Source organism: Rhineura floridana, chromosome 2 (genome assembly GCF_030035675.1).
Source record: "Rhineura floridana isolate rRhiFlo1 chromosome 2, rRhiFlo1.hap2, whole genome shotgun sequence".
Lineage (NCBI taxonomy): Eukaryota > Metazoa > Chordata > Lepidosauria > Squamata > Rhineuridae > Rhineura > Rhineura floridana.
In genome coordinates, this window is record NC_084481.1 from 82,315,423 (window position 1) to 82,337,425 (window position 22,003).

Here is a 22,003-nt window from a genome sequence, read left to right on the forward strand (position 1 = left end):
GTGCATTACAGCAATCCAGCCTAGAGGATACCAGTACATGGACAACAGTGGTCAGGCTATCCTGGCCCAGAAACGGCCGCAGCTGTCTCACCAGCCGAAGCTGGTAAAAGGCACTCCTAGCCACTGAGGTCACATGGGCCTCTAGTGACAAGGATGGATCCAGGAGCACCCCCAAACTACAAATCTGTTTTTTCAGAGGGAGTGCAACCTCATCCAAAGCGGGCAATTGACCAATTGTCCAAACTCAGGAACCACTAACCCACAGCGCCTCCGCCTTGCTAGGATTCAGACTCAGTTTATTGGTTCTCATTCAGCCCACCATCAAGTCCAGGCACAGGTCCAGGGCTTGCACGGCCTCTCCTCATTCAGTTGTTACAGAGAAATAGAGCTGGATGTCATCAGCATACTGCTTACACCTCACCCCAGATCTCCTGATGACCACTCCCAAGGGCTTCATACAGATGTTAAACAGCATCGGGGACAAGATGTTACCCTGCAGCACCCCACAGCAGAGATAAAAACCAACTCTTCAGATTAAAGCATTATCTGGTCATCAAGATAAAACTCTGCTAGAATAAGGAAGTATTTACCAGCAGGCAAAAGAGAGCAAGAGAGGGAGCCATCTGGGTTTCATGGGGCAAACTGTTGCATAATTTGGGTGCAGCCATGAAGAAGGCCCCATCTCTTGTCACTGCCAACTTTGCTTCCATCATAGGCAGGATACAGAGAAGGGCTTCTCTACCAGATCTTAGGCAGGGGTAAGTTTACTATGGGAGGAGGCAGTCTGTTAGGTAACCTGATAAGACAGAGAGAGAGAGAGAGAGAGAGAGAGAGACTACACTCTCACCAGTAGTCGCAGCATATATGACTGATTCACACCAGATGGCCTCCACATAATCAGAAGGTGTATGGAAGCCCCAAACACTTTAGCATTTTCCTTATAAGGAAGGTGTTCCAAATCCTTGTTGATTATGGTTGCCCATTTCCTGCACATTTTCAATAATACCATTTTATGAGCTAGCGCAACTGTAAGTGCACATAGTATTTCACATGTAGCTGCAATGTGAATGTATATATAACTCTTATGCATATTGTATCTCATTTGATGCCCATTCATGCTGTTGGGTGAAATCCCTCCGGAGCTCTTCACAGCCTGCTTTGCTTTTTACCATCCTCTGCAGTCCTTTGCAGATTTGACCACCTTGTGAATAAGATGTCTACTTCACCTCTTCTCTTGTTCCTTCCTCCTCCTTACAACATCTTTCCTGGGAGAGAGCAAGTCCAAAAGCTACATCTTAGACACAAAATAACAAAAATAATTGCTAGAGAAGAAAATGATGCAGAAGCTGGGGAGTATGAAAATAAAATGATGGCTATTGCAGGGAGGAAGGGAAAGGAAACAGTTTGAATGTGGAAGCCAGGCAGCACAAATTGCTTTCATCTTGCTTCACAAGGTTGCTTTTTTCCTTTTCCTGTCTATGGTGTCAGTAAACATGTTTGAACATCCTTTCTTTGTTGATTATGTGGCTCTTTTTAAATTCCATAAATGTGCTGCATGGGCTATTACTTTAATTACTTTTGCTTTTACTATTTCCATCACTTAGACTTTTCTCCTTATAAAACTTTTTATGTGCTCAATGGCTGTGCCTTGTCAATTGACAATTCAGCATTATGGACACACACACACACACACACACACACTCACAGTCACTCTCACAGTCACTCTCACAGTCACTCTCACAGTCACTCTCACACAGTCACTCTCACACAGTCACTCTCACACAGTCACTCTCACAGTCACTCACACTCACTCTCTCTCACACTCACTCTCTCTCTCTCTCTCTCTCTCTCTCTTAAAAACCTTCATCATGGGATTGCAGCCCAGTATGCCAAGATCTCAGAAGTCAGCTAGGAGGTTGCACTAATGCTACAATCCTATACATACTTGCTTGGGCTCAAGCCTAGTTGAATACCAAGAATCTTGTTGTTATATGCCTTCAAGTTGATCACGACTTATGGCGACCCTATGAATCAGTGACCTCCAATAGTATTTGTTATAAACCACCCTGTTCAGATCTTATAAGTTCGGGTCTGTGGCTTCCTTTATGGGATCAGTTCATCTCTTATTTGATCTTCCTCTTTTTCTACTCTGTTCTGTTTTTCATAGCATTATTGTCTTTTCTAGTGAATCATGTCTTCTCATTATGTGCCCAAAGTATGATAACCTCAGTTTCATCATTTTAGCTTCTAGTGATAGTTCTGGTTTAATTTGTTCTTGACAATTATTTGTCTTTTTCATGGTCCATGGTATGCACAAAGTTATTAAACATGCATAGGAACATAGGAAGCTACCTTATACTCTTTGTCCATCTAGTCCAGTACCTTTCTAGGGTCTCAGGCAGAGAGGTCTTTCACAACACTTGCTGTCTGAAGCTTTTGACTGGAAATGCTATGCTGGGACCTTCTACATGCAAGGCATGTGCTGTACCAGTGAATGATGACTACTCCCTAATCTCTAGGACTGGGGTAAACATAGAAACAAATTAGACAGCAGGCTCTTTGCAGAAAAATCTCCCTTTGTGTTGTTAAATTCTTCACAGAGAGAAGAAGCATACACTTGCCAATCAAAGCTGAAGCTAGGATTTTCATATTGCGCTAAACTCCCAAGTCCCCAAAGATAGAGGTGGAAAGTTCCAGAGATGGGCTGTGACAACTACTCTGGTCTGAAGTCACACACAAAAAGAGAAAGAGGAATAATCGAAATGCGGGCAATGAAATAAGTACTGGATATGCTGTATGTGTTAACTACATCAATATATAGCACCCAAATGACTGCAGATATGTAATTGTCCACTGGAAATCTCCTAAAATGGGCCTGTCCCTAAGTTTGTTTGAAAAATTGTAACCATAAGTAAAGTCAAAGCAAACTCCAATATGAAGTTCAATTCATTTTCTCAGAAATAAAGGCAGGAGTGAGTCATTGAAGTTTGCTGTACGTGTTGTCTCCTGTCACAGCTGTATCCAGGCACATCTAGTCCTGACTCATAAATATTTTGTTCTTGTTGTTTTACTGAAGTTTTTTTCTCTAAAATGGTGCTTAATCATTTAGTGATTTATGCTATTAAGTTCCTATTTTCTAGCTCCTCACAAGTCTTAAATAGGAAGCTGGTTTTCTATATTGATAGCCTTGTTTGTTTGCAGTTGCTCAACATAAATGTGAAGATGCGAGTTTCCATAATCTCTGCTTCCAGGAAAAGGTGGCATCTGTACCCACCTGAAGACTCCAGTTTCCTTTATCCTACCAGAATTCCCTATGAAGAATCCAGTGTCTTCAGCAGGGTTAATGTGATCAATCCTGATCTGAAAAGCTGCCCACAGTTTACTAAAGCAAAGGCCCATGTGGTTACACTTGAACCTGGCCAGGTAATTCCTGAAGTAATACTTTACTCTAGTTTGGGGCTAATGTTAAACATGAAATGGGAAGGGGAGGAGTAACAAAGAGGTAAACAAAGTGGGAGGGGCCACAAGGTCTGTTTTGGCTTCTTTCAGTCTTGCTAAGACATTTTGAATTGGATCCAGAGTCTGCTCTGAGCAGACTTCCACTGAGGATGCTGCTGCAGGTGGAAAGTGAGGTGAGGCAATTTTCACCATTTTTTTCTTCCCTCTGCAGCCCTCAGTGGCACCTCCCATGTTGTTCCAGAGGGTTCTTCAACCCAGAGCAGATTTTAAGAGCCCATAGGAGGCTACAGGGAGAATGAGAAATCAGTAAAAATGTGCTTTTTTCTTGTTCCACCAATGGAATTCCTCAGCTGGATCAGAAGTCTTCAGTGAATTGAAAGAGCCCTTTCATTCATGGGAGGCAAAGTATGGATCTGGACCTTTTTTTGTTTAATGCAGGTTTCTAGCTAGTAAAACCTTCCTGGCTTATGTTGTTTCACTTGCCTTTCAACTAAGAACTGGGCCATCTAGAAAAAACTGCCACTCTTCATGACATTAGCATCTTTGAATCCTGTACTTTACAGGCTTCTAGGGCTGCAGTGTAGTCTATCTCTGTTTCGAAACCAATGAGTTTTACAATGTGTTCCTAATGAATAAGTGTGCAGAGCCAGCAAAGAGCTCTTACTTACACTTTCATGGTGATGGATAACTTCCATAATGGAAACACATGCCCAGCCAGCTACATCACTTGTATTTACAATATGCATTAGTATTTCAACAGAGGATCTCAAAGTACTCTTAACAAGGTCATCTGAAAGTTGATTAATCATATTTACTGGAGGAAGGAGACTACAGTATCTGAATAGCCGCCTTGCAAAGGATCTCTCAACTTGTCAGCCCATTAGTACTCAAGGATCACTGGCATGCTCTCTTCCAAATGAATTTTATCTATAGTAGAAGTGCTCTAAATATAACTCACCTTACAAAATGGGCTGGTCTTCTCAGGCTCCTGTGCCTACTTACTGGATATCAGCACCACTGAACTCAATGGGATTTTTATTTAATTAATTTATATTCCACAGTTCAAAATATACTATCTTCCCATGGTGGCTTAAAAGAAATAAAACCAATTTAAAACCATATAATATATCAGCAATATGCTAATAGTAATTATAGCAGCAATAAAACATTCCACTTCTTCTAAACTACTTCCATCAGCTGGCCATCCCGATAAAAACAGACCCCCCCCCCACACACACCTTTCTTACACACTCTTACTAAAAACAGTAATGATTAAAAATATTTTCAGTGCCAGCCTGAATATCTAAACTTCTGAACAGATATATATAGTATTGTGCTGTTAAGGCACTTTCAAAGCTGTTTCCAGTGGGTTCCATCATATAGTGTATTAATATTCTATACTGCATAGTAAATGTATTCCCAGTGCCAAAACTTAATGAATTGACTTCACCGTTTTTCTCTGCTCTAGAAGAGTGATCTTTACTCACCATTTTGTTGCTGTTTTTAAATGGAGGGTTTTTTGTTTTCTTCAGGTTTTTTTTAAACAGTGGAGCACAGCCATATTCAGATTAGGAATTCAATGTAGCCATTCTGTTTCAGTGATTAGGAATGGTAATGAAACAGTATGTCACTGTTTTTAATTAAGTTTCAACTAATTAGAAGTCAAATCTTATTAAGAATAGAAGATTTTAGGCCAGCTGTTTGTAGCAGTGCTCTGAAGTGCTACTGTACAACAGAGATTCTGTTAGAGATTTTTTTCTATCCCTTGACACCCACTGAGTAGATAGAGACTTGAAGCCAAGCTGCATGATCAGAAGAATTGCATGGTAAAGCCTGCAGAGTGCAGGTGGAGAAAGTGCATAGAATCAGAGAGTTGGAAGGTATCTGAAAGGTCATCTAGTCCAACCTCTTGCTGACGCAGGAAACCTACTACTACAGCATACCTGATCCATCCTCTGCTTAAAAACCTCTACCACAGGGGAGTCCACCTTCTAAGCAAGTCTGTTCCATTGTTAGAAAAGTTAGTAGCATCAGGAAGTTCTTCCTAAGGTTTTGCTTCAGTACTTTTTTCTTGTAATTTGAACTCATTGATTTGGATTCTACCTGGAGCAGTAAAAAGTAGCTTTGGTCCATCTATATGACAGCCCTTCAGATATTTGAAGATGACTATCTTATTGCCTCTTAAATGCACCCAGCTCCTTCTCCAAGCTAGGCATACCCAACTCCTTCAACCTTTCCTCATAGGCCTTGGTCTCCAGGCCCCTCACAATCTCTGTTGCCCTCCCCTGGACACATTTCAGAGGATAATTTAATATAGTGAATTATTCCATGTGAATAATTCCCCTCTTATGGGAAGATAGCAAGTCTGAGAGAAGGACTCTAGCCTAGCCTGCTCCCTGCCGTATTAAATTTTTTGTGTACAGGGACTTTTTTAATGTGATGGAGCATTCAGTCATGTGACCACCACTTTTTCCTTGCCCTCTGGTGTGTTACAGTCCCAGGAGGGCTGTACTAAGTTATCCTTCTGAATGAGGAAAGCCAAGGAATTGTCTGCAATGAATGAATGCCAAACGCCTTTAAGGCAGACCTGTCTCCCACAAGAATAATGCCTGCTGGCTCTACTCAGACCGGTCTAGTATTGGAAGGGATGCCGTGAAGCAATTTGATGAGAATTCCTTAGATAGCAAAATAATTGTTATAACAGAATACAAAGACTGAGGATGTATTACAAACACAATTACTTGAGGATTTGCAGTCAGCTTCTTTGTGGTAATTTACAGTAATCTCTGTTTTTTGCTTGGCCAGGAACCACATGCCTTGGATTAAGATGTTGTAACAATGCCGAATTGAAAAATAAAATAAAGATAAAGGTGTGCTTTGGTATTCAGGACAGCAGCTGTATGCTAGCTGGATACTGGCTTTGAATATTAAAAGAAATTTAATGTGCCTAATGCCATCTTCTGGCCAATGTGTCGCATTCCACCACTTTTTTGTTAAACTAAAGACATTTGGGATCTCTGTTTCAATATATATTCTAATTACTTTTTAATGATGCTTTGGTCTTTAACTCTTAAGTGTGGATGAATAGAAATAGATGAGCTACATTCAATACAGTTTCATTCGTTTTAAAAGATTTGCCTATTCCGTTTGTTGGCTAATTTTTTTTAGAAGCCTGAATATGGCCTTAAACATGTTGTATCCTCAATTAAAATGCTTCAAATGTCATGTTATCCTTAAAACATCTGTGTGATTATTACTGATGGCCAAGTTACTGGAGAATTAATTCTGTCTCGCACCTGCAAATGATAATTTGAGCATGTGGGTTTGCAAGTATAATTGCGTGTTCAAAATGACAGGAGCAAATTGAGAGGTGCATTTATGAGTGTCTGAAGTTTGTTTGTTTGTTTGTTCTAATAGCACATTGGCCTCAGCTACCTACCTGACTGATTTAAAAAGAATACTCTGAAAAAGAAACAAAAAAAAGAGATGTTAGTAGCTGCCAGCAGATTTCTGATAGATAAAAAACTCATTTTCACACATTCATAACTCTTCTTCTGTTTTATGGAGCACAACTCATACAAAGTGTGACCCCCCCCCAAAAAAAGAGAATTTATTTCATCATTTTGTCATCATATATGGAAAACAGTTTTGAAAGGACATTAAAATAGATTTTAATCTTCTTCTGACTCCCACTGAAGATTTAACTTCATATCTCTTAAAATTACTTTTGCACATCAGAAAAATCAGCTGTGCTCGCTGAATAAACATGGTCTTAGGAGTACTTATTTCATTTGATGTGAATGCAGTTGTTCTGCAACAAGCATGCAGGACTGATGGCTTGTCCCTGTGAAATCAAACTCTAGTTTTCCAGGTGATTGGTAACGCATTCACACAGCTACTCCATAGTAGTGATGGGTTTGCTAATTTTGGACTTATTTATTTATTTATTGGACGTGCAAAAGTATGTTGTGAAATTGATGTTTCATACAATTATTTTTATTCACCTTTTGGTAAGACGGTGTCTGTGCCTCCCACTATCACAGCTTTAGGCACAACAGTAAGGAGATATATCATGAACTATGAAGGGACCCTCCGTAATGTATGTGACATTTTTTTAAAGGCCTTTAAAAAAGAACCTCCTCTCATGTAGCCCTATTAAATAGTATAACTGTGGTGAATTAAGCTGTGTAGGAGGGGAAGGAGGAACCCACATGCATTCAGATGAATCCCTGCAGCATGCCTTTCTATAGCTTTCTTTGCCTGATGGGGAAACTGTGGAAAGCACAGTCCCCACCATGCATTATACATATGAAGGGGTTGCATGTATTCAGAATGTTAATGGGGCCCCAACTCTCCCTCTGATATTCACACCTTAGGCATGGACATCTGAGGTAACTGGGTCCCTGATAGTGCAGGTAAACTTCCATGAGAGCTGGTACCCCGGCACAGAGTTCTAAACATGTAGACATCCCCAGCTCAGATATCCACGTCTAAAGTGCAGATGCTGGGGGTAGAGTAGGAAGCTGCACAACATTGAGGGTGAGCCCTGAAGTGTAGCCCCATTGCTCCTTTCAATACATGGAGGTTGTTCGCGTATAACATGTGAAGGGAGTTCAGGGATTTTTTTATGAAGGATGAGCGTTACGTGCATAGGTGACTTAAAGGCACATGTTTGAAGAAAACATTTGAAGTGCAAAACTCCAAACATGCTTTGCCATCAGTTTTGTATTCCCTTTCCCAATGTAATCCTTTTTACCTTTGATAACTTTACCTTCCTTGCTACTTTAATAAATTCTGTTCTTAACAACATTATGCTGGTATGCACAGGTGTTCTCTTGGCTACTTATTTATTATGCTTGGCTTCCAGTCAGAATCTGTAGCCGCACAGTAGTAAATTGTGTAAGGACTGGTTGTGTAGGCCTGTGCTAAATCAAGAAATATGTCCATTGTTATCATTGTTGTCTTTACCCTTGCACGCTCCATGATCATGCTTACTCAGGCTTCCTGCTAGCTTGCTTGCACACTACATGGGGAGTATATCCCCCATGTTGTCATTACCAGAAGTGTTGTGCAGAAACAAGAGTTTGTTTTGAGAGACTGTACTCTTTCTTGACTGCTGTGTTATGACTTCACATCTCCTGTCCCCCATGGTCACTTTTTCTTCTAGATCCTATCTTCATTAGTTTTCCCATACTGTTAAGGGATGCCTTTCATAAGAGTAGCATCTGGGTCTAAATAGCTATGATAACATTATTACGACAAGCCAGCAGAGTGGTGAAGGTGGTCTAATGTGTATAAGGAGTTCCCTACCTTGCCCTCAATGATTTCCATTTAGTTCAGGGGTGGAAGCATCTCCATCCATCCACATGAAAGGATGCATACCTGCAGCTGCCACCTTGATTAAACTGAAAAAGGAAGAGAAAGATGGCATGAGCAGAATGTAAATGCACAGGAATTCTAGATTGTGGAAGTGCTCATACTATGTAATACACGCATTTCTCATGGAGAGAAAACATTTGAATCACAAAGCTCCAAATGCTTCTGGTCTCCCCCCCCCCTCCGGACAGCCTTGAGTATTATTGTTCCAATTTTATTTTATGTGCTCCTTTGCCATGGGTATAGCATGATTCTTCTAAATGTAATGGACCCTTCCAAATGTAACATAATTAGACAAGGAGTCTGCTAAAACATGGAATAATCTTACTGAAAGTAACTATGGATGGATGTTGGCAGTGAACACCTGAGGCACATCTTTTAGAAAATGTACTGGCATAGGCAATCCAAACATAGATTATCTGAAAATCTGGTGCACAATATAGTCAATGTTGAACACTTAGAGTTGCAATTCTATACACGCTTACGAGGAAATAGTCCCCATTGAACAGAGTGGGACTTACTTCTGAGTGAACATGCATAGGATTGCACTGTAAGCCCCACTGGTTAAGCATATGTTTAGTTCAGTTCCACAGCAATCCATGGGTCTTGAAAGAGTTTAACCTTTTGAATTATGCCCTTGGATATCTTTAAATTGGAGAATTCTTATACATGTATGTATTTCAAGAAACTAATCGGCTATAATATGATTTCCACACAATAGTTCCTTTCCTATACTTTGACAGATATCTTCATACTGTCAGTCACTGTGACTTATTTTTGACCACTTAGTTCCTTAAGATAAATAGCTTTCCATATGATAAAAATATTTATCCAAAATGCCCAAAATATTCAGATAAATGGGCCTGTGGTTCACATATGCTCATCTTCCTGTGCGGGTTACATGCGGTGGGATGAAAGAGGGCTTTTGTTTTTAAATAATCAAGGGCTTAAAATAAATGTAATTTGAATAAGGAGCTGGAAAGCAGTGCATCAAAATACTATTAATATATGCACAATTTAAAATATTGAATTGAAAGTATAGACTGTTAATCATCTGCTAGAACAGCCTTCCTTGGTGCCCTTCAGAAATTGTTGGACTACTAACTCCCATCACCGCTAGCCAGCATGGCCTCTGGCCAAGAATGATGAGAACAGGTAGCCCAGAATCTCTGGAAGATACCAGGTTGGCAAAGATTTTGCTAGAATGTGAATACAAACTTTGGGCATGATCCAGTCAAAGTTTAAGCACTGTTTAATCCTGTTGATTTCATTGGGACCAAGAGTGTTCAGGCTGCAATCCTCTATACCAGCCTTTCCCAACCAGTGTGCCTCCAGATGTTGTTGGACCACAACTCCCATCAGCCTCAGCCAGCATGGCTGAGGCTGATGGGAGTTGTGTTCCAACAAACATCTGGAGGCACACTGGTTGGGAAAGGCTGCTCTATACCCTTACCTGGCAATAAGCCCCATTGAACTCAGTGGAGCTTAATTCTAAGTATACATGTATAGGATTGGACTGCTAAGCAAGTGCACAATTAAAACAGCAGGACTCCATTCATCCCTTACTGAACTCACTCAGACTTAGAAGTGCTTAACTTGAGATAAATTATGTCATTTATGCATTGTTCCCCTTCAATGAATTTGGATTTATAGCTATGGAGGAAAATAGTACATCAGAATTTTATTTTTGAAAGTGGATTTTTCAATGAAATTATGTTCACTGTATCCTAGTGTATTGCTCATGGATATTTCCTAGAAAATCCCTGTGGATTTTCAGGACTGCTATAACGTCTTCCATGTGTCTTCCTCCAAAGGAATGATTCCATAATTTTTTTTACAGATGAAAATGTTGTTTTGGAATTGGCTCTTTCTTTGCAGATAGGAAATGACTCCTGCATTGGAACAGCTACTGAAACCATTTACTGAACATCACAGACTAGGATCTTTCGGGGTTGTTTTCCTAAACAGTTTCTCTGCCTTTCTGTATCAGGTGGATTTTTTTCCTAACCCTTGCTTATGTGTGCAATAGTTCAGGGCCAGTAACCCTGATTCAGATAAGAGGATTTGGAATGAGAGGTTATCAATGGCTGTTCACTCTCTGTAGTAAATATTGGTAGAACAAGACTGTGGATGATTTTTTAGGCTTGAGATAATTCTGCTTAGAAAAATCAACAGGAAGCCACGCATCCTGAATACTATTCTTAACTAACTTTGTATACGACCTTGGGAAAATTTATTGTAAAAGTGGATTTTTCAAAGGCCCAATTAATGTCTAGGGGCCCATGTCCCATTGACCATTCTTCCTTTAGCCCTTAATCTCTTAATGCTGCGTTGAGTACTCTGTTTAAAGCAGCCTATAAACTGATCAATCAGATCAAATCAAATCATGCCTTAATTTTGCTGCTGTGCATTAGTGCTGACATTGCTGTGTGCTTAATGAAGAATCTGCAGCTGTCTGAACACTTAAAAACACTTAATATTCCTTGGATGTACATAATGCTGCTATAATGTTTTCATTTTTGTGAAATGATACCAAGATTATTATACCAGAAGGGGCTAGTCTCATGCTTGGAGGTGGGATGGAAGATTATGAATTATTATTATTATTATTATTATTTCAATTTATATACCGCCCTTAGCGAAATAGCTCTCAGGGCGGTGAACAAACAAAATAAAATACAATATATGCGCTGCCCATAACACTGCAAACCTAGCTTTGTCATAAAGTAAGTTTTGAGCCAGTGTTTCCTTTCAGGATAAGAGTCTTGGGAGAAGTGGGTTCAGTGATGAATGGAGTACAAGAACTGAATATTGTGAGAGCTGAGGGACCAGAGCTCAGTGGTAGAGCACATGCATTGTATGCAGAATAGCACAGGTTATAATGCCAGGCTATGGTCTGAAGACACATGAGGCCAGCACCCTGCTGAAGCTAAGCAGGGTCAGGTCTGGTCAGTGCCTGGATGGGAGACCACCTGGGAACCATATGTAAGCCGCCTTGGGTTTCTACCATGAACAGTAAGGTGGGGTAGAAATGTAATAATTAAATAAATAAATCATAATCCGTGACATCTCAGGCTAAAAGAGCCGGTAGCAGGTAATGGTGAAACAACTCTGAAGCCCTGGGGAACCACTGCCAACTCCCTAAGGTCCTATGAGAATCCATGATGAGTGGAGAGTTCTAAAAATATTAAACAAGTAGAGGAAATTAATGAGTAAGAGCAAATAATCTCTTGGTCCAAGCGGAAGGCAAAGGTTCAGATGCAGTCACTGGTCTGAAAGAGCAACATTAGGGCAGGCACAGGAATGAGAGAGGCAAGGAAACCAAAGGGAATTGGGGCTCAAAAAAAGTAGAAAGGTATGCAGAGACCATAAGATTCATCTTGCATCTGTATTTGAACTGTTTGGAAGCTGTTTCAGATCTGCTCTTTGTCATTCCAGTTTGAGGTCCAAATTCAGGTCCCAATCTGATCACCCAAATCCAAAACTCCAGAATTGGCCTCTAATGCAAAGGAACATAAGGAAAGCTCTTGTGGCTCAGACCAGGGGACCGTCCAGTCCAGCACGTTTTTGCTAACAGAGCCAGCTGCTTCTGAGTAGCCCAAAAGGATAGCCCTCTATCAGAGCTTGGAAAAGTTACTTTTTTGAACTACAACTCCCACCAGCCCAATCCAGTGGCCATGCTGGCTGGGGCTGATGGGAGTTGTAGTTTAAAAAAGTAACTTTTCCAAGCTCTGTCCTCTATCCCCTCCCCCGAACTATGCAACTTTTGAATATGAAGGTTCCATTTAGTTATCATGGCTTGTGTGAATTTATCTAAACCCCTTTTGCATAAATCCCCTTTTCAGTGATGAACCTGAGATCTTTTGCTATGCAAAAGAGATAAAAAATGTATTTCTGTACACTTTCACTACACCATACATATCTATCATGTCTCCCTTTCTAAACACAGAAGATGCTTCTTGCTTTTTAACATTTGTATTGTTTCCCATAATGAAATACACATTACGCAAACACGTGCACAAAGTACATTTTTGTGGTTATTATCTATTTTGTTCCATAACCGTGGAATGATTAATAGACGAATCTCCAGTCTAATTGGATGGCTCTTTATAGTCCAATGGAACATTGTCTCTTCTCATCAGTTACACTTTCAATGTGGAACTTAACCAAATAGGTCAATCCATAAAGAGGCCTGAGTTCTTGGCAGTGTGATTCTTCCTGTGTGCTTATTAACACGTGTAATGAATCCAAAACCACTGTGCTGTGAAGATACCTTCATAATTATTGTTTCTGTGTGCTCTTAATTGTTTAGTATGTCTTTCTGCCAGTGCCATGGTCATCCGGCGATCAGTTTCATTGCCCTTTTCTGTATGTTTTCCAAATCTGCAAGCAATATGCTTTTTGAGATGGATTGATGAGATGTACGCGATGTTCTGAGAGTGGCCACACTATTTATTTGTATAAAAGCATTATGATGCTAGCTATATTTTCAGTCCCTTTTCGAATCATCCCTAGCATGATATTTGTGTTTTTTTGCCACTGCTGATGCTAAGTTGGCATTTTCAACCATGATCCCCAAAAGTGACACCAATGTGTACGTACAAATTAAGAATGTTTTACACCACTGAACAGAATCTGTTCACCTTTCTGGTACGTTAATGGCTTTTAGTCAGGATAGTGGTATGTTAGTTCTTGGATGAGAGGTAGTATGCCTCTGAATACCAGTTGCTCCTTGTGTGGTTTCCAGAGGTGTTTGGTTGGCCACAGGGAGAAACAGAATGCTGAACAAAATAGTCCTTGGTCTGGTCCAGCAGAGCTCTTTTTTATGTTCTTATATTCCATTTTGGTGCCCATTTACTCAGTCTGGAGGATTCTTTTTGGAGCTTTTCACAGCCTGGGTGGGTTTTAGCACCCTGGAAATTTGGTCCTGTTGACAAACTTGGCTGTCTCATTGTTCACCCCAATTTCAAATAATTTATGACAGTTTATTTCCAACTCCCCCAGATCTGTTTGTTTTTTTAAATTGGTGATGCGTTAGCTGTCTTCCAGTCCTTCATTAAGGAGACTGATTTTAGTGACAAGTTGCAAATTTCTGTTAGAAGATCAACCAATTTCAAAGTTCTTTAAGAACTCTGTGTATACTCTCCAGTCCTGGTGATTTGCAAAATTGTAATTTGTCAGTTAGCTTCAGAACTTCTTCTCTTGCTACTCTTATTTTATCCAGTTAATTACTTGATTTAATGACTGCTGCTTTTCATTGTTGTATTAATTTCTGGCTTTGCTATTATATATTTTATTTCTTTTTTCTTTTGTAAGCTGCTGTACATGTTCATTTGAATGGAAGAGTGTGATGAAAATATTAAAGAATATAATCTTATAATAATAGTTCTTCAGATGCCCTGTCCCAAAAACTGATTTGGGCCTGGGTATTAATGTCTTATGCATTAGAGATCAATGCAAATTATTCCTTTAGCTTTTCTTTCATCTCCCTATATTCCTTCAGTAATCCTTTTACCCCTTGAGCACCTAACAAATAAACTGCCTTCCTGGCTCCTGAACCTGGTCCCCAACTTCCATTCTTTCCTGTTCTGCCCCACCCCCTGCCAAAGAGAGAGATTGAGATTTGACCTAGGATGTTATGTTCTGGTGTTTCTCTCCCTCCCTATGTCCAATAAGAAGGGAAGTCTGGACAAGGTTGTGACAAGGGAATCTTCTTGCACTTTAGTCTCACCCATATGCCCCATACACCATTTCATACAGAAGTGGAAGTGTTTTTGCTGACAAGACTGTTTAAAAATTGTTTCCACTGTGGTTTGTTGGTTGGAGTTTGCATTTTGAACCAAGCAATGAATGACTGGCAGAACCAGATAAGATCCATGTCGGAGAGCCAGAGCACATTACAGTATATACAGCAGGCTGCAAATGCAGAAGATGATCAAGTGTAAAAATTTAGAAACTGCTGCTGAAAGTAAAAAAAAAAAGGGGGGGGATTTTTTTAATAAACTTTTAATATTTATGCAATAACATACAACAAAAATACAACTAATCCAAATATTGCACAAAAAGGTTTTGTAGGGGAAGATTTTGATACCTTTTAAAAATACCTAACCCTTCTTTTTTCTTCTTCAGGTCCTGTTTGTTCCCAGACACTGGTGGCATTATGTGGAATCCATTGACCCCATCACTGTTAGCATAAATTCATGGATTGAACTGGTAACTATCCTCCCCTTGGCTGCACCCTACTGCTTGTTTATCTGTTGAAACTTAGGCACCTATCTCATGAGTAGCATGTCCTAAATTTTCACAGATGGGCATGAGATCATGAACTGTGTTGGAGTGCAGTAATACTTCAGTTAAGAAAGTAGATGTGAACATTATGTCTTTGGTACCAGAGGTAGGAATAACATGGAAAGAATAGGGATGGGTTCCTATACCCGCTCAGAGATGGTGGGGGCAGCTTCAACAGGGTGCCTACCCAGCACCCACCCACTCCTCCTTCTCTGAATGTATTGGATCCTTCCCTCCCCAGCCCTGGGAGAAAGCAAGGGATCTCTTTAATGCAAAGCGAACACTCAGGCTTGTCAGTTTCACCCTAGCAAAGGAAAGGCACAGTCTTATCAGTTTATTGATAGCAAAACAAAGACACAGACTGGTCAGTTTCACCTTAAAGCAAAGGCACAGGCTTGAAAGCTTATCCATAGCAAAGCAAATCTGGTCAGTTTCATCTTAAAGTAAAGTCATAGGGTTGTCAGTTTATCCATAGCAAAGCAAAGACACAGGCTGGTCAGTTTCACCTTAAAGTAAAGGCACAAACTTGAAAGTTTATCCATAGCAAAGCAAAGCTGGTGAATTTCACCTTTAAAAAAGCCTTTGTTAGAAGGAGCTTCCTTCCTGGAGGATTCCTTAACTGAGGTATTACTGTAGTTTATAATAATGATCTATCTACTTATTTCCATGCATCCTACTACTAACAAAGAATAGGGATGGAATCCTCTCCTTTTTAAAATATGTTTTTAAGTGTGGCCCCCTAGTGGTCGTTAACAATCCATTTACTTTTTCCTCCAATATCTTTTCATTTTCTGATCTCTGTTGTTGTTGTTTTGCTTTGCAGAGAATTATCCATATTATAATCGCTATTTGTTCACAAGTCTCCACTGGTATCGATCTTTATTCTGAACTCTGTAATTATTGCCTGTTTATATTCCTTTTCAAGTGCATTGCAGAGCGGATTAAGGCAGATAATCAAGTCAGGGTCTTCTTCCCTGCAGCTTACAATCAACACCTGATTCCCTCATGCTGCTTTCTGTCTGCCAATTACCATCAACACTTCATTGACATCAGTGAAAGGGAATACACATGAGAAGAGTTCACATAGAAAATAGATGAATAAAACTCACTCACACTATGATTTCAAAGCAAATTATTAATAATAATAAAAAAGAACCGGAAAAGAAGAAGAATGAATAGGAAACTAGGTGCGGAGGCTTGCACTTCAATATTCTCTCCACAAAGTTAGATAATATCAGAAATAATAATTAATCCGATGGCAAATCTGATTATTGCAGAAACAGTGCCCATCGCTAATGAAGGCTAAGCATGTGTAATTGCAGTAATCACATGTTCTTTCACTGCTGCCATCGGACCCCCCCTCCTTTGTTGCCTACCCTGCTTTTGAATTATACATATTGTAAGACCCTGCTTTTGAATTATATATATTGTAAGCCACTTGGGCCAGAGACCTGTCTCTCATACTTTGTGATGTGTAATGTGCATAGATGGTGCTAAATAAATCATCACATTGATTAGCCATGGTTCTAAGTCACAGTGGGAGGAGCCTACACAAGTAGAGCAGACTCTCCTCTTCAGACCTTCCCCCCCATGCACGAATGGCAAGGGACAGTGCGCATGACCCCACTCTCTTCTTCCACATCATTACAAAATACCAGAAGGAAGTTTTATTCAAGCTTTTAATTAATAGGACTAGAAATTATCCTATGACAGAACTGGGGAACCTATGGCTGTCCAGATGTTGTTAGACTCCATCAGCTCCAGCCAGTATGGCAGTGGTCAGGCATGATGGGAGCTGGAGTCCAGCAATATCTGGAAAGCTACAGGTTTCTCCATCTCTGCTCTAGGGTTTGGTTTTTGTGTGGTTAAAAATCTGAGTGCATTTTCAGCTGTCTGATGGTATGTCCCACAAACAGCCCTTTGAGGACAGAACAGTACAAGAGGCTGCAAAAACCAGATTTTTTTTTTTTTTAATCAGGTGGTAGGACCCTGTGTGAGGGGCCGGGGAGGAGCAAAAGTGAAGATACTGTTAGGGTGTCCTTTTTTGGTAACACAAGTGTGATATTTTTTCCCACTTTGATGGAAGTGTTGTATGATTCCCCCCCCCTTTACTTCATATCCCACCTTTCTTCCAACGTGGAACTTGTCAGGGATTCCAGTTCCCTGAAACTCACTTTGTATCTATGCTTCATTAATTTTCCATTGCCACCAATTAACTCAGAATACTTTTAAAACTTCCTAGTAGCATGTATAGTAGGCTTTAGCTGTGAGATAGACACCAACACTAGAAACAGGATGAACTTAAACTAAGATTGTCAATTTATCAGAGGGATACTCTTTGCATAGGGGAATACTGATACTTACATTGGGCTATTTAAAGTGTTTGCTGACAGTTTCTGAAGACCCGAGAGACACTGTTGCTGACACCAGCCTCTAAGTGGCTTTTACTTCAGCCAGCTTCACTTAACCTCCACTCTAGCCAAATACTCCTACAACACAGTCCAGCTACTGGGAACAATCTGCCTCTGTACTTCTTTTTCTCCTGGCTGTTTGGGCAGTTTAACCAACTTTTAAAAGCCGCTTGGGCCACCTTCCTCTAGTAAGATCTTTACACAGGGCAGCCTCTCGGACCAACTCAGTCACCAACTCCCTTATCCTGATTTTCCCCAGACAAGTATTACTAACACAGGGGGTATCAATATACAGTTTTTCCCTCTGCTGTTGTCTGGTCTTATTCCTCACACTGTCCTCATCAACCAACTGCCTCTCTTCTCAATGCCCAAGTGACTCCAACCACTGACTCTCTCCCTGACTGTTAATTCCCAACTGCCTAGAACCTCCAGCCAATCAGAGTCTGCTGTTCCCCAGACCAATTAGAATGAATTTAACTGAGCCAGACCCCATCTAATACATTCTCAAAGTGATCTTGTCTCTCTCCTCTCAGAAGGCTTGTAACGAAGTTACAATACAAGGCTTCATGACAGTCACAGAGTTCACAAAAAATATTTGTTCCTTCAAACATGAGCAGCCATATATATAGCATCTCTCCACAGAACTCAAGACAGCATACATATGATTCTTGGGGTGACCCATCCAGACTATGGCCAGGCCCAGACCTGCTTAACTTCAGCAAGATGGTGGCCTTATGTGCCTTCAGGCTGTACCCGGATGTCCTGGAACTGAGTCTGATATACTGAAAAACCCAAGGCATGGTAGGATTGTTCACAGAATGCCTTTTTATATCATGGCGTGGCCTCATGCAGTCAAAGTTAAGCAAAGGTTTGTGTTCTATACTGTCCATTATTGTTTGAGTGCAGTATGCCAGACAGAGTTATTAGCTATCTCCCAAAATTAAAATCCTCACAAACAATATAGAAGATTTGAGCTATTAAGGAGACTGTGGGCAGTGCTTAACCTCAGGAATGCCTGCAGGTAGTCTTTGTGGTGACAGTTGATTATACCCTATTATCCCTTGAGATGACAGCAACATTACTTTTTAGATGTAGGGCTATCCATCTTGGAAAAATAATGTGTGACACGAGTGTTAAAATATATCAAGAACATTTCCATTATTCACTCAAGCAGTTCTTTGGCTTCCAGCAATAACCAGCTGCTACCACGTTGATATGATAGGTGTTTCAAGCCCACTTCAATAGCCCTACTGATACAATTAATTATTTTGATGAGACCTTATAACAAAGAGGAGAAAGTTTTAATTTGTTTTCAGCACACTGAGATCACTTCAACTCTTGCTTCATAAGGTAGGAGTTTAATGCTATTCATGGATTCTATGAGGCAAAATGAACTTTCCAGGGTTGCAACACCTTGAAATGCTTTAACAATTTTCATATATCCAAGGTAAGCCAGCCTAAATGTGCACATATTAAATGTTAATAGATGAGCTAAAAGGTTTCAGTCTTATGAAGCTGCATTGTGATGTCAAAGGGTCTGTAGGAAAGGATGTATAAAACCTTTGAAGTCCATTTTCCTAGGACGGTACCAATATCTGTTGGCTTGTGTGCGTTGTTGTGTGAAACAGCATACATTACGTTGGAGTTAAGTTGAAGACTTCTTCAGAGCATTTAAATCATGTAAGAGTCTTTATTGAAAGACATTAAGGCCAGAGGCTTAAGAGTAAATACATGTAGAGATTCTTCAGTCACCCCCCTTCTGGTACATCTCTCTCCATAGATAAACACAAAAACACAGCCTCTCAGCTCAGAGGCATAATTCAGAAGAGCAACAACTCACATAGACTCTGTTACAACTTTCCCAGCTGTTATCTCCCGTTACTATGACAACCTGTCTGACCTTCAAGTCTGCTCTCTCAGGCCAGACATGGCAGATAAGACTGCTTCTCAAAACACATGCTTGTAACTTTCCAGACCTGATGAAAACATCCTTAGGCAGTACGGCCTAATGCCAACAATATCTGTGGCCCCAGATATTTTCCTACATGTATTCTTCACTTACAATGAGCCAGTATCATGGTTTTCTTAGTGTTAAGGTTGTAGAGGTATGGTAGGTAAGCCTAAGACTACATAGTCATTCATACATTGTGACTGTGAGTGAAATAACACCATAATGAGAGTTACTCTAGCTATTTATACTGAAGCAGAGGATTTGAAGAAAAAATTGTGGATTCCAGCATAACAGACCGCAATTCCAAACCTCAGCTTTATATTATGAGAACTGGATACTAATTTTTGATTCCATTATCAATGACTGTCCAGATGTGAGGCCATGAAGTGGTACTTCTGCCATGCTTCTTTTTCCTAATTACAATTAGTATTTTGCTCCAGGTTACTCAGATTTCAGAGCACACCAGAGCAGTTGTTCCCAAACTTCTTGATAAAGGAGACTTACTAAATGAGACTTGTAGCTTATCACATCATGTCTAAGAGCTTATCCATATTACACTGATGTCAAGGATTTGAAAATTTTATTGCAGTGCTTCATCCATGGCAGACAGAGACTGACATTGGGCCACCAAAGGCTACATGGACTGCACAGGTTGCTTTATGTACGTCTGTAGTAGGGGAAGCGTGTACCTGGTTGTCATGAACCTGCCCTTCACCAAGGATTATCCCTCCTGACCCCCATGCTTGCTTCAGGGAATCCCCACCCAGTGGGATGCTTGCCTCAGCCTAGGTCAGATATGCTCTCTGCACCACAAGCTGCAGCCCTCCCACCTTTTGTCCCACCCAAAAGGTGACCCAGTGGTGTGCCCTGTTAGCACAATAGGATGTAGGTACAGGAACTGAATAGGACCCTGATATGGTATCACACATGACCAGGCAGACACGCAGGAATTTAAATGAACAAAATAATTTTATTAAAATACAAAATGTTAAATAGTATATTGATGTATAGTCCCTATCTTCACTGTCCTACCCACTCTAACTAATATGTAATCCACCCTTTTCCACCCAGCTCAATTCCACAACACAACCTCCCTCCGTCTACTCCAAATCCCAACCACAAAACCCCTCAGTTGGTTTAAACCAACTGTCTTTTATTCAAACCTCCCTTAGAACTCTCTCACACACACCCTCCTACCTGACAGGCTTATATCACTCATACTACCAGACATTCCATTAACTCCTTGAAACCTGTAACAGATCTAATAACAGTTCCCAACAAGTGGTTTCGTTACACTGGTCTTCCCCAGAATGCTTTCCAAGCATCCCAGTGCTGAATCAGGAGTGCAAGAAGCCATAGTCTGGATGAGACATATTTTGCGTGAAAGCCACATTCTGCAAACTCATAATGAGCAGAATAAATTATCCAGCCATCCTTTGATAACTTTGAATTAGGTCAATCAGATATTACTTGTTTGATACAGATGTGACACGGCATCATCAGAAATGCTAACAGCTTATTCTGGATAGTGCTGTTTTCATTAGTGCAGTGATAAATAGTAGAGATGAAAAAGGAATGGGACAGTAGATAGATGAAGGAAGAATGTACATAAAGTTTCCATGGGAAAGGAAGAAGACAATGTGTGCCAGGAACTGAGGTTGCACCTCCCTATATTCCACCTTCAGCTTCCTTTTTCAAATTCAAGCAAGCAAGCCCCATTTCTTCAATCTGCCTCCAGCTCACTATTCACTGTGGTGCCTTGAGCACCATGTCGCACAGTGAATTTGTTCCTTCTTGCCCATAAACAGTCCTCCAATCCAAAGCAATTCACTTAAACAAGAAGGCTCTGCCTGCCTATGTGTCTTGTCCTGATGAAATCCTAAATTAGTCTTTGTACTTCACTGCCTAAAGGAACCCAAGAAAGACATGACAGCTTGTAACATGTAAGAATCAATTACTGGATTCTTGTTTCATCTTTAAAAGCTGTGTGCTGGTACCCTTTGTTAAAGACAACATTTGCTTTTTTTCCTTCTGTTGCTATTTAAGGCTGCAATAATACATCAGTGGGCTGGTGATACTGTCAGATGACAGTATGCTGCCTGGAATTTAAAATGATTTAGTCTTGCATTTATAATAGCTCCCAAGACATTTGCTGTCTCTCAGAAACATCCTTTGTGTCTTAAGAGCTTAAGCCATTTAGAGATACAATTTGGGACATACATTTTGATCTTCCTAAATTAAAGATCCTATATGTTAGATAGTATCCCTACAGTATAAATTAAGGTTCACAAGCCTCAATTAACAAGACACTAATACAATGTATTATCTGCCAATTTGAAAAATATAATTGCTTGATCATGTACCTTTAATGGGCATATTATGCAATAAAAGCCTGGCTATGATAATAAGGGAAATTAATCCCCCCCAATTATGTGTGTGTGTGTGTGTTGAAAATTAGAGATCCTTTAACACAAAACTCTTCTTTCCTGAATATTTGATATTTATTTTATATAGGAAA

General features: G+C 40.2%; 1 protein-coding gene across 5 annotated transcripts in view; it reads left to right on the top strand.

Annotated features, from left to right (window-relative positions):
• Positions 1-22,003, top strand: part of HSPBAP1 (HSPB1 associated protein 1) — an 89,319-nt gene that overhangs the window by 61,575 nt on the left and 5,741 nt on the right. For 4 of the 5 annotated variants that reach the window (XM_061609108.1, XM_061609109.1, XM_061609112.1 and 1 more), the window contains 2 exons: positions 3,252-3,423; positions 14,965-15,048. In XM_061609108.1, the coding sequence (XP_061465092.1) occupies positions 3,252-3,423; positions 14,965-15,048 (256 nt within the window). Of the gene's footprint in view, positions 1-3,201; positions 3,424-14,964; positions 15,049-22,003 lie in introns of all 5 variants that reach the window. The other variant, XM_061609110.1, reaches the window with a different exon arrangement.